Below are 12,852 nucleotides of genomic sequence, written 5' to 3'. Positions count from 1 at the left end.
ATTGAGTTGTCTTGCCTTTAGAGTGGTATAGCAGTAATTTAATTTTACCCAGAAGTCTAGGGAACATTTGCAAGTCCAGTATATATTGGATTTCTAAGGAAATGGTGCTCTAGATAATTTTTCCCTATTTCTGCTTATCTAAGATTGTAGGAGTTGTTTCCGGGTTTTAAGACTGTCAGACATGTAGGTGACTGACCCAAGTATCTTTCTGGCGTCATGTATTTGATTTCAAAATTGAAGAGATTATGAGAAGTGATCATTAAGTGAGAAGTTTAGAATCTCTCTATTTTGGATGTGTTTTCCAACATATAACCACTGCATTTATTCTTGCCTCCCTGAATGCACACTGGGCAATAAATCTATTTCAGATGCCATAAACTTGAAAACCTGTAGATAAACCTCTACTGTCTTCAGCAGCCCATTTGTTCTGCTATTGAAATGATATCCATCTTCCAAACCAAAATATATTAAGTTAGTACTGGCAGCTTTCAACAATGGGGAGTGAGTTGGGAATGAATCACTGGCTGAGTAAATTCAGATAAAATCACTGTCTGGCCATATCATTTATCATATCTCCTAGACAATATCTTAGTGATAAATGAGATTTGAAATGTGAATCCTCTCTTTTAGCAGAGAAGGTAGCGTTGCATGTTGCAAGAAACGTGGCATCTGAGGCCAAACGGACCTGAGTTGGAAACCCAGTTCTATCACTTACAGGCTGGGAGCCTCGGTTTTCCCGTGTAGGAAATGGGCTGATCACCCGCAATGCCGGGTGGTTGTAATCATTAAATGTATCAGTGCGTGCGAGGCAAGCATGGAAAGGCGCATCTGAGGTATTGGAAACGATGTTCCCTCCCTCCTGCCCTTCAGTCTTCGTAAAGGCTCTTCCTTTAAAAGTAGGAACTCGGGGCAGCCCCAGTGGCCCAGCGGTTTAGCGCTGCCTTCAGCCCAGGGCGAAGAGGCCTGTCTGCCTCAACTGGAGTCCTGGGATCGAGTCCCACGTCAGGCTCCCTGCATGGAGCCTGCTTCTCCCTCTGCCTGTGTCTCTGGCTCTCTCTCTGTCTGTGTGTCTCTCATGAATAAATAAAATTTAAAAAATAAAAAAAATAAAAGTAAGAACTCAAGAGATTTGGGGATCGAGCAAGAGTGACCAGGGCTGCACAAGATCTCAAACTTCAGGACACTTCTTTGGGTGTGTGTGTGTGTGTGTGTGTGTGGCCAGAGGACCTGTCTCCCCCTAACCCAATGCTTGTCTTGGCCCCGTGCAGGTCCTCGAGAGGTTGCAGCAGAGAGGATTTGAAATCGTGGGCTCCTGTGGAGGAGGAGTGGACTCGTCCCAGTTCAGCGAGTACGTCCTGCGGCGGGAGCTGAGGAGGACGCCCCGCGTGCCCTCCGTCATCCGGATAAAGCAAGAGCCTCTGGACTAAATGGACAGATTTCTTATGCAAAAAGAAAAAAAAAACGTACACAACAAATAACGCAAACAAAAAAGGGACATTTATGTGCAGTTGGGACAGCAAACCAAGTCCTGGACCTAAAATGAATAAAAAGACACATTTATATCCAATAGAGACCACACCTGTATTCATATGGGAACAATTGGAATAGTGATATCCTCAAGGTGTAAAAAAATATATAAATATATATATATGTCAAAAGGTAGGAAATGCAAAAAAAAGGAACAAAAAATGTTTTTAAAAAGGTGGTAGCTACAGTTGGTGCTGTGATGGCCGTGAAGTGTCCTGGGCCTCCCGAGGCCCCTGACCAATAAACAAGCCATGAGCAGTGAGGACGCATCTCCTTACAGTTTCCATTGCCAACAGCCATCCATCGTTTCTTTTCCTTTGTCTTTCTTTTTCCTTTTTTTTAAAAAAACAAAAAACAAAAAACACCTTGACTCGAGTTTATTTTGCGTATGGAGGTTTCATGTCCTCTCTTTAGGTGGGGACCGGCAGGACTTCAGAAAACTCTCATGAGCACACTGCATTCGAAAGACATTAGACATAAAATTTTAAATGTAGTTTGTACAGAAGTCACAATTTTTTGTCCGCCTCACAGATGTGAACATTACTTTGTTTTTAAACTGATCAGTTTTGCAAAGGGGCCAGAAATTATTACTTGTTAGAGTTGCTCCAGTTTGAGTCTGCTGCTTTCCTACAATTTTTCAAATTTTATAATGTATTAAATACAATAAACTCTGTTTAAAAAATAAGGCCTGTGTGAAACACACGTGTTGGGATGAGGCTGTATTAAAATGAGATTTTTTTTTTTCTTTTTCTAAATGTTCTGTGTCGAACATCAGAAAGAGGCCTAAGAAGCTGAAGCCAGTTTTGAGGTCAAACCCGCTCAAGGATAAAGATGTTGTCATGTGTTCTACACAGTTCTGCTTCCGCTCAGCGAGTGTCCTGACCTGTACTTGGTTACTCTGCTCTGGTTAGCAAGATCATTTTCCTTCTCATGAACCTTTCGTTTTTAAATTTCAGTTATCTGTTGCTGCATGCCGAAACTTAGCAGCTTAGGACAGTTTATCCTCTCTCATGGTTCTGTGGTTCTCCTGAGTGGCCTGACCTTTGCTGGCCTGCCTCTGTGGCACAGGATGTCAGGGGGCGAGGTTGGGCTGTGATGTCCTACATGGCTTTCCCACGGGCTGCCACTGGATACCGGCTTGGGCCTCTGGGTGTGGTTTGGCCCCGTCCCAGCACGGGAGCTGGGTTCTCAGAGGGAGCGTCCCCGGCACAAGTGTTCCAAGAGGGAGGAAGCAGAAGCCGCCATGCTCTGAAAGGCCAGGCCTGGAACTGCTCGGTGCCCTTCTGGGGCAGTCTGGTGGTTCAGGAGATCCAGAGCCAGCCCAGACTCAAAGGGAAGGGAAATAAAATCCACTTCCTGCTGGGGAGAGTGACAAAGAATCTGTAGCCAGCTGGAATCTACCATCATACCTGCCCAAAAAGTCCAAAACGCAGGGCATTGTGGCTTTGGAAGAAGTAGGGAAAATCTGAGAGCCAGAATGGTCGCTTTCTTATTAGCCCCAGTGGTACTGAAGTCTCAGTACCACTTTGGAATTAAGCCTCAGCTTTTCCGCGGTGTTAGTGATTCCAGAGGCTCCTTTGTGAACCCCGCCATCACCTCTCTTCCCTACTTCCTCTTCCTCATTCCAGACGCTCACAATAAACCTCGCATGATGCTAAGATTGACAGGTAAACTATAATGTGTTTCTGCTGCAGAGACGTTCCTGTAGTGATAGGTGATTTCCATCCTGAACTTTCTTTCTTTTTTTAAATTAAAAAGTCTATGCCTGAGGACACTAGTAATGAAAATATCTCTGGCTTCTGAAACCAAAAGTATGCTGTTAATGGGTCCTATCACCCCCTGAAACACAGAGACCCAAACACTGAATGACTCTAATGACTACCAGCCAGTCTTCCACATGGTTGTTTGGTTTCCCCTCATTTGAGGCTAACACAGCACTGTCTCCGAAGAGACGGCCAGGGCTGCTCCCACCAGCTGTATGCATTGGATTATATATTATATACAGCTCATCCCTGCTGTAGTGAAAGGACAATGAAATTGCACTCTGATTTTCCTAGTAATCCATTCTCATCAGGCCAAAGTTCCTGAGATAAAACAAGCACCCCACTTTGGAACTTTCTACTGGTGGTTGTGATCTGGTAACATTTACCCAGCACTCTCTGTGCAGTTAGCATCATCCCCACAAACGCTGCACAGAATTACATGCATTATTAGCATCCACTTCCTTCTTTTCTAAGTTTTTATGCCCACGTATACAACGACAAGCCAGTTGCACATTCTTTGTCCTAAACCTCTAATCCAACCCAATGCAGGAGACATATCACATGTAATTTTAATACTGGTAGGCCTTATAACATAGATCCCCAGATCTTCTGGAAAGATCTGGTCATTCAAAATATAATTGAGGGCGGCCCAGGTGGCTCAGCAGTTTAGCGCAGCCTTCGGCCCAGGGTGTGATCCTGCAGACCCGGGATCGAGTCCCACATCAGGCTCCCTGCACGGAGCCTGCTTCTCCCTCTGCCTATGTCTCTGCCTCTCTCATAAATAAATAAAATATTTAAAATATATATAGAGAGAGACAATTGTATTTTGCCCTTTTTTTTATTATGCAATATGTAGTACATATTCAAACTTCACTAGTCAGCCCAATAAGGATCTTTATGACTATGCTTATTTTCCCTAAAGAGGATCTGATCTGCCATGTTTAGTAATGTGTTTGGATTTATCTGGTTGGTCTCTCATTGGTAGAGTCAGGTTAATTTTTTTTCTTTGCAAGAATACCACGTAGGTGATGTTTTGTCCTTATTATGTCACTCCACAAGGGTCCATTTGGCCCATAACGGTGGTGGTAATTTTTTTTTTAATTTCTATTTCTTGTTTTTATTTTTATTTCTGGCTTTTATAGATCTTATTTCACATGAGTTATAGTTTTTCTTTTGTGATGATAATTTGACCGCTTAAAGTGACATCCACCAAATTTCTCCAATGTAAAAGTAGCTTTCTCCCTTTGGGATTAATAAGTAATCGATAGGCTAAGATTGTGAGACTGTAAATACCTGTTCAACACACTTTTGCCCACCAGTATGAACATTCATTGGTACTCTTTCCCTGAATCAATCATTACCTTGGTGGTTATAAAAGCATACTTTTAAAAAAAGCTACTGTTGCCTGAACCACTGGTATTTTAAATTTTAATTTTTTTTTTTTTGAGAAAAATACATTTATTTAGTCAGGTACACAAACTATATTCTTTGACCTGTTCTTTTCTAAGAAGGCTTTTAGAAGAACAGAATGAAGACAGCCACTTCTAAAATGGCTTCTAAATATTAGGTGAATTTCTACATAGTAATAATAATAGCCATGCCCTTAATATTTGCTCTTTGCCAGGCACTGTGCTAAGCACATTTTTCTGCTTAGCACATCTGAACCCGGATGCCCACACTAGAGCTTGCATTATCCCCATTTCTCAGTAAAGAAATTAATACTCTCAGACATCAAGTAAATGATATGATAAAGGTTAATATTCAGTTAAGCTTTATAAGGAGAGCCCAAACGAACACGTTGAGAAAAGATGAGTTTTCATGTTGTAGTAGGGTGAGGAAGAACGTAGACTATTTGTTAGCCTCATTTTCTCCTTAAAATGGAAATGTGTTCCTGTATTTAGATATTGTGAGCATCCCTTACAATATGTTGGGCACCCCATTTTGGTGATACTATGATGCCTGTGACATGGTTTCTGCCACAGGGTGCTGGAGGGTGGCAAAGACCTGTACTTCTAGAGGCAAAATTAGGGTATGTACTTAGCTCACTATGAGGCACTATATATACCATATGTGTCAGTTTATATTTACAAACCAAGGACTGCCAGTGTGGCACTTGAAAGATGGGGAGGCTTTTGCAAGGAAGGGGTATATAGGAGGCCAGAGGCCCCGAGCTGGAGAAACATAAGGCAGGTTCAGAGAATGGTATAGGAGGCAGCTGGATTCGTTGGAGAAGAAAAATGGCTGGAAAAGGAAGATGGAATTGGGTGGGAGTTGGGGTTGATCTTGGGTGCCAGGCTGGGGGATGGACTGTGTTCAGAAGCTTTTAGGGAATCATGGAAACTGGGCCCTGTGGCTATTCAGCTGGGGGTCTATAGGGTTGACAGGCTGAAAGAGTCTGTTGGTGTGAGGGGCAGTGAAGGTGTTGTTTCTCCCCTTCATTCATCTATGACCTACTAACCAGGCTAAGAACTGACAATCCGTGGATGTATGAGGAAAATAAGACATCACCCCGGGTGGAGGGGTATAAACTCAGCTGTCTCCAAGAGCCAGGTGAGTTGCATAAATTAGGAGACAGGCAGGAGCACGTGTGCCCCATTCAAAGGGGCAGCCCCTACTCAATGCCAGGAGGCTCTCCAACAGGAGAATGAGGGTCCTGTAAACTTAAATGTCTCATTTTTCCTAGAAAACATGGAAATCTAGGTTTTTATGTAATCTCTAGTTGTATGAATGTTAGAACTGATTCATTTTTTTTTTAAGATTTATTTATTTATTCATGATAGAGAGAGAGAGGCAGAGACATAGGCAGAGGGAAAAGCAGGCTCCATGCAGGGATCCAGATGTGGGACTCGATCCCGGGACTCCAGGATCACACCCTGAGCCAAAGGCAGGCGCCAAACCGCCAAGCCACCCAGGGATCCCCTGATTCATTTTTTCAAGTGTACAAATCGAACAAGATATCTGAAGAGTTTGTAGTTCTGAGAATTATGAAATAATAAAACAGTTTCAGACATTCTAGAAGAATTCCATTTGGGTAAAATCACATGTGATGGCACCAGAACTAAGTTGTTTGAGGACATAACTTATTAAAAAAATATGAAGATTTAGGGCTAACTTATAGTCATAATATCATTTGATCATAAAGATTGAAATCCTAGAATATAAATGACAGTAGCAATAATAATCTTTCATTAAATGCTTACGTTGTGCCAGGCACTGTACTAGGGCTTTGCAGATGCTCTTCCCTTTAATCCTCTTAGAAACCCTATGAAATTGGCATTACTATCCCAATTTTGCAGATGAGAACACTGGTATGTCAAAAAATTTTTGCCAAAGTCCACTAGATACCATGTGCACACACACACCCATATTTGATTAATGCCTTGGACTCAACTGTTTCTGGTTTTCTAACTCATGCAAAAAATATTTTGCTCTGTCCTTGGCAAGTTCAGTGTGCTTCATTATAAAGCCACTAGACAAAAATGTCACTGCAGTGATTTACTGGTTATAGATTAGGAATTACTAAACTTAGGATGTCTGGGTGGCTCAGGGGTTGAGCATCTGCCTTCAGCTCGGGGTATAATCCCGCAGTCCTGGGATCGAGTCCCACATCCAGCTCCCCACAGGGAGCCTGCTTCTCCCTCTGCCTGTGTCTCTGCCTCTCTCTGTGTGTCTCTCATGCATAAATAAATAAAATCTTCCAAAAAAAAAGAAAAGGAATTACTAAACCCTGAGAAGACATAGCGTCTCTGACTTTGTAACCATCAAGCAGCTCTTCTCGGTCAGAGTTTACATTGGTTATATCAAGGTTCCCCAAACTTGCCCATTCATTTTTTTTTTTAAGATTTTGTTTATTTGAGAGAGAGAGAGAGAGAGAGAGAGAGAGAGAGCATGAGCAGGAAGGAGGGGCAGAAGGAGAGGGAGAAGCAGACTCCCCATTGAGCAGAGAGCCTGCCACGCTGGACTCCATTCCAGACCCTGGGATCGTGACCTGAGCCAAAGGCAGACACTTAACCGACTGAGGTGCAGGCGCCCCCAGACTTGCCCATTCCTAAGACATACAAAAGGCACTTGTTAAAGCTATAGGTTCCAGTGTACTACCACCCACTTCACCCCATGTCCCCAAAGATGTCCTGAATCTCAATCTCTTAAGAGCCTGAGAGTCTGTATTTTAACAGTTTAACTATAGTTGATGCCTTGATGGGGCACGTTTGGAAAACACTTGCTACTCTCACTGTGCTCCCTCCATCCGAGCTAAGAATAGTAGAGGAGAATCCTCCAGGGGCCCTTTTGTGAAGTGCTTTTTATTACTTCATTGATGTTTATTAAACAATAGTTGGCTTCTGTTCTTTTGAAAGCCAGATTGAATACTTCAGATGGAGGTAGTGGGGGAGGGGACATACCTAACTGAAATTTAACCTGAGGGCCCTCATCCTTTCCTAATTAGTTAAGGGAACTACCCAAGCCTGTGGAAATAGTCCACGAGCTACAGAATTCTTCACCCACCCACCTCCCTTAAAAAGCTATCAGAGGCTTGAATGAACAGAAAAGTTACAACATAGGAAGTCATTAGAGTAGCATCTACCACCTGTAACAATAGCTTCCTACAGGTGTGCAGGAATCTATTTTTTCCATATAGTTTAATTAGTGTGAATTTCTTTTCAAATTTAAATGATGATCTTAGACCTTAATTTGAAAAGGTGTATAAATCTATAATGCTAAGCATTTACCACAAAACTCCTTTGCACCTGCTGTGACTTATGTGACATTCAGAGAGCTCCACTCCCACTGTAGTTCCCAGGACTCTGAGTTCATCTTCTCTCCCTGTCCCCTCCCCACCTTCCAGTTTCTCTTTCTCCTTCACTCTCAGTGTGAAACCCAGCATTTCATCACTCCTCCCAGTCCTTCTATCAGATTGTGCTTGTCAGAATAAGGAACAGACAGTACAGGTATTAAATTATCCTATTGACTAACAGGCCTGCAAAAAGCCAGCAGTGCATTCCATTCAAACTCTGGAACTTGGCTCAAAAAGCCTGTTCTGGAAGCTAAAGATCAAATCCTTGTCAAAGACATATCACATTAGTTGGAAAAGAAGAAAGACCAGTAGGGACAGTTGATTAAATCCAGCGTGAGGAAGCCTTAAAGGATCATTTAAAGGTCTGCAACTTGAGTGATCTATTTGATGCAGCTGGCTTGTGTATTAGCGGTAATGGGCAACTGAATTGGCAAGAGGAAGTGGTGGGGGGTGGACTGCTGGTGGCCCTGAATTTTAAATAGTTCATCCATTATTGCTCTTTGTTTGAAATGATATTGTGTTATTTAAAATATTGTTGTCCTAAAGTCATTCTCAACTATGTGGTCTCTTATTACATATAAATACCAGAAAATGTGGAATTCTGTTAAGTAGATTGCATATTCATGAAAATAATTCAGTTACAGCTTTTACTTTAAACAGAGTAGATGCATTTCTACAATAGCACATTGACCTATATAATCTTTTCCCTACAGCCATTGTAATTTCGAAATCTGAGTTACTTCCCACTGCCCCAGAGGAACTACCTCCACACCCCCAAATCCTCTCAATAGCTTTCTGCCTCTGTGTTAATCACCCTCCACCCCTTACCTGCACCCCCACCCACTTCTTACAACTTTTCTTCCAAGAGAAGTTAGCCGAGTGATAGATCAGAACGATTTTTGCATAATCACCAAGAAACTTTGTGTTGTTATGAAAAATACACAAAGGCAATGACTTACCAAAAACCCAAAGCACCAATGGAATAGCAGGATGGCATCTAGATGCTATTTCACAGGGCCCGTGAATGCTCCCCATGACCACGTGAGGCCACCAGATCACTCACTTCTCAAATTCTCACTTACCCCAAGGCATGAACATCTTTTTCTTGAGTGTCACTGCTCTTCTGGGTCTGTGCTGTGTCTCCTGGTATGATCTCATCCACCGATGGCTTCCCCACCACCCATGTATGCTTCAGGGCCAGCCTCTCCCAGAGCCCCAGGCAGGGTAGCGAGCTCTGAGGACGCAGGAACAAATATGACTTGGTCCTGCCACCTGACTCTGAGTGAAGCAAGTAAGATGTAATCTTAAGTTTAAGCAATCTTACTTACTGAAATGATTTATTTCAATATATTCGGTCATAAGCAAGAACAGATGCAGAGTCTGCAAAATATTTCCACAAGACCATCCAGAACTGAACTTATTTTTTGACCCCTAACCCTATACTCTCTCTTTTTATTTTTTTTTAATTATTTTTTATTTATTCATTTTTTTATACTCTTTTTAAATTTCCTATCTCTGGGGATGCCCAATTGGCTCAGCGATTGAGAGTCCCGGAGTCCCTGGATCGAGTCCTACGTTGGGCTCCCTGCAGGGAGCCTGCTTCTCCCTCTGCCTGTGTCTCTGCCTCTCTGTCTGCATCTCTCACGAATAAATAAATAAAATCTTTTTTTAAAAATTAAAAATAAAAAAATTTCCTATCTCTGTTCAGGATGCCCCCTTCCATTCAAACCAGGAATCTACTTCCCACCATAGCCACTTTGGTTGGTCACCGAATTCAACATAAAGTATCTCCTAAATGTTTCTCAACCCAGTCTCTTCCTCTCCATCCCTACTGCCACTTCGCAATGTCATATTAGCAACTCCTCCTATGTGGACTCTTTCCATAAGATCTTAATTAGTTTTTCTGCTGGGGATTGGAAGTGTCATCCTGCAATGCGCTCCCCCTATAGTGCAGCCTGCTCACTCACCTGTTAAAAGCCCCAGTGTGATTCCTCGCTGCTTTCAGAATCATCTCAGCTCCTTACTTAATGTGGCATTCAAGGCCCTTCCTGATCTAATTCTGCCTACCTCTCAACCTCATTTGTGGCCATTCCCAGCTTCCTGCATAATCCTTTCAACTCCCCTATGTGTCATACTGTTTTAAATCTCCCTGCTTTGGAATACACTTTTCCTCTTATTTTCTTAATGACCTACCTGTCACTCATCGTTTAGGACACCCTTTACCAGGATGCCTGGTTAGCATCTGTCTTCAGCTCAGGGCATGATCCTAGGGTCTGGGATTGAGTCCCACATTGGGCTCCTTGCAGGGAGCCTGCTTCTCCCTCTGCCTGTGTGAGTGTGTGTGTGTGTGTGTGTGTGTGTGTGTGTGTTTGTGATGAATAAATAAATAAAATCTTAAAAAAAAAAAAGACATCGTTACCTATCACCACTTTCCCATATGTCCCTCAGCTGGATGACCCTTCTCTGTGGTCCTAAAGCACCCAATTTGTACTTTTATTATTGCACTTACCATATAATATTGAAAAATCTATTTAGGGGGCACTTGAGTGACTCAGTCCATTAAGTGGCTGACTCTGGATTTCAGTTTAGGTCATGATCTCTGGGTCCTGCGATTACGCCCTGCATTGGATTCCGTGATCAGCAGGGAGTCTGCTTGAGAATTCTCTTTCTTTCCCTCTGCCCCTCCCCCTGCTCTCACTCTCTCTCATTCTCTCTCTCTCTCTCTCTCTAAAATAAATAAATCTTAAGAAAAAGGAAAATCTATTTACATGTCTACATCTAATGGCCAAACTAAGATCTTCATTGGGGGAAATCTGACTTACCTGTATTTGTGTCACATCTAGTAGGTGCTAAAGAAATGCTTGCCAATGACAGATAAACAAATGAAGTCTATTATTCCTAGAATAAGGCAGAGCACAGGTTTCATGTTACTAACTCCATCAGTTGGAGAGCTTGTTAATACTCATAAACACTAGATTAAATGAAAACATATGTAAAGTAATTGACATACAATAGGGAATTGATTATTAGCAATATTGAATCCCTCAAGGACTATGAGCTATTAAATGTTTATTTGCCCAATTAAAAGTCATGGTGGACTTCCATGTTTGACCAATATGGAATGACAGATTTACTTTCCCACCTGAAACAACTGAAAAACTAGACAAAAATATATGAAACAATGGTTTTCAAGAGATTGGATATCAGCCAAGAGATGACAGAGATCCCTAAGGTTGCCCTGGCTGACAGCCTTGAGGAAGTTTCCAGACATGGTGCAGGGAAGGGCAATCCAGGCAGAAGCCAGTAGCTTCCCTTAGTTGGAGAGATGGAGCTGGCAGTCTATGGAAGCAAAGGCAGCTAGGGTAGGATAATGGAGAGGAGACAGCTGCATACACAAGGGGAGCAATGAACTGAAGAGGGCCTTTACCTGCGTACTGATCAGTGCATGTCTGAGGACGTTCCCCAAGGCTAGGCAAAGAACCATGTTGAAAGACAGAAAAACTATTGCCCAGACAGAGCCAGTAACAGTTCCTATTCCCACCAGCCAGAGTGGAAAACTTTATAATTAAGGGAGCATTGGCTAGAATACTGAGAATGCCTCAGTGGTAGGGAAATATTAGCCCTAGACTAAACATAGCTCTGATCTCACCTAACAAAGCTTAAAAGCAAATCCCAAAGGGGTCAAACTATTTCCAAGTAACTCAACCTCGTGCTAAAACAAAGTTCAAGAATATTTATAGAAATACAAATATATCCAGCACCCAACAAGGTAAAATCCACCATATCTGGCATCTAATATAAAATTACCAAGCATGCAAAGAAGCAGGAAAATAAAACCCACACTAAGAAGAAAAATAAATCAATCTAAACGAACCTAGAAATTATAGAGATGACAGAATTAGTTGACAGAGACATGAAAAGAATCATTAATCTTTTTTAAAAAGTTATTAATCTATATCCCATATGTTCAAGGAGTTAAAGACTGAACATATTATGTTGCAATGTGGAAAATTAAAAAAATAAAATAAAATTTCTGGAAATGAAAATTACAATGCCTGAAAAATATTCCTGATAGGATTCACAGCAGATTACATGTTAAAGAAGAAAAAATTAGTGAACTTGAAGATACAGCAATAGAAACTCTCTAAAAATGAAACATAGATTTTTTTTTTTAAAGGCTGAAACAAAGTGAACAGAGCATCACTGAGCTGGGGGACAACTGCATGTAATTGACGTCTCTCTCAGGAGTGTGTGTGTGGTGGGAGGTTGGAGAGAACAAAATATTTGAATAAATAAAGGATAAATATTTTCCAAACTTGGAGATGACTAGCAACCCACAGATCCAAGGAGCTCAATGAACTCTGAGCAAAAGAAATTTGAAGAAAAACACTGCAAGGCACATCATAATCAAAGTGCTTAAAGACAGTGATTTAAAAAAAAAAAACTCCAAAGCAGTCATGGGGGGAGAGGGAAGATATGAACAGAGGAAGAAGAAGAGGAACAAAGCGATATGCTGGAACCCTGGCTAGAAAATTTCTTGTCAGAAACAATACAAGCCAAAAGACACTGAAGCAACAAATTTAAAGTACTGAGAGACAAAAACCCAACTTATATTTCTATACCCAGCAAAAATATCTTTCAAAACCAATGGCAAAACAAAGACTTTTCCAAACCTACAAAGGCTAAAAGATTTAATCACCTGCAGATCCCTCCGAAAAATGTTGAAGGAAGTCCTTCAGGTAGAATGAAAGTGATGCCAGATAGAAACCT

At 41.7% G+C, this 12,852-nt stretch overlaps 1 protein-coding gene and 1 long non-coding RNA gene across 6 annotated transcripts in view; one reads left to right on the top strand and one right to left on the bottom strand.

The window, feature by feature from the left end:
* The window catches only part of KCTD1 (potassium channel tetramerization domain containing 1), a 188,194-nt gene extending 186,574 nt beyond the window's left edge, over positions 1-1,620 (top strand). For all 4 annotated transcript variants that reach the window (XM_041728008.1, XM_041727936.1, XM_041728082.1 and 1 more), the window contains exon 5: positions 1,269-1,620. In XM_041728008.1, the coding sequence (XP_041583942.1) occupies positions 1,269-1,427 (159 nt within the window). In that variant the 3' untranslated portion in view covers positions 1,428-1,620. The remainder of the gene's footprint in view (positions 1-1,268) is intronic.
* The window catches only part of LOC121474976, a 44,014-nt gene extending 34,673 nt beyond the window's left edge, over positions 1-9,341 (bottom strand). For both annotated transcript variants that reach the window (XR_005983598.1, XR_005983604.1), the window contains exon 1: positions 9,165-9,341. This is a non-coding gene — a long non-coding RNA (uncharacterized LOC121474976). The remainder of the gene's footprint in view (positions 1-9,164) is intronic.
* Positions 9,342-12,852: the final 3,511 nt, after the last annotated feature.

Source organism: Vulpes lagopus, chromosome 1 (genome assembly GCF_018345385.1).
Source record: "Vulpes lagopus strain Blue_001 chromosome 1, ASM1834538v1, whole genome shotgun sequence".
NCBI lineage: Eukaryota > Metazoa > Chordata > Mammalia > Carnivora > Canidae > Vulpes > Vulpes lagopus.
Note: the sequence above shows the minus strand (reverse complement) of the source record. Positions and strands in the feature narration are given on the sequence as shown.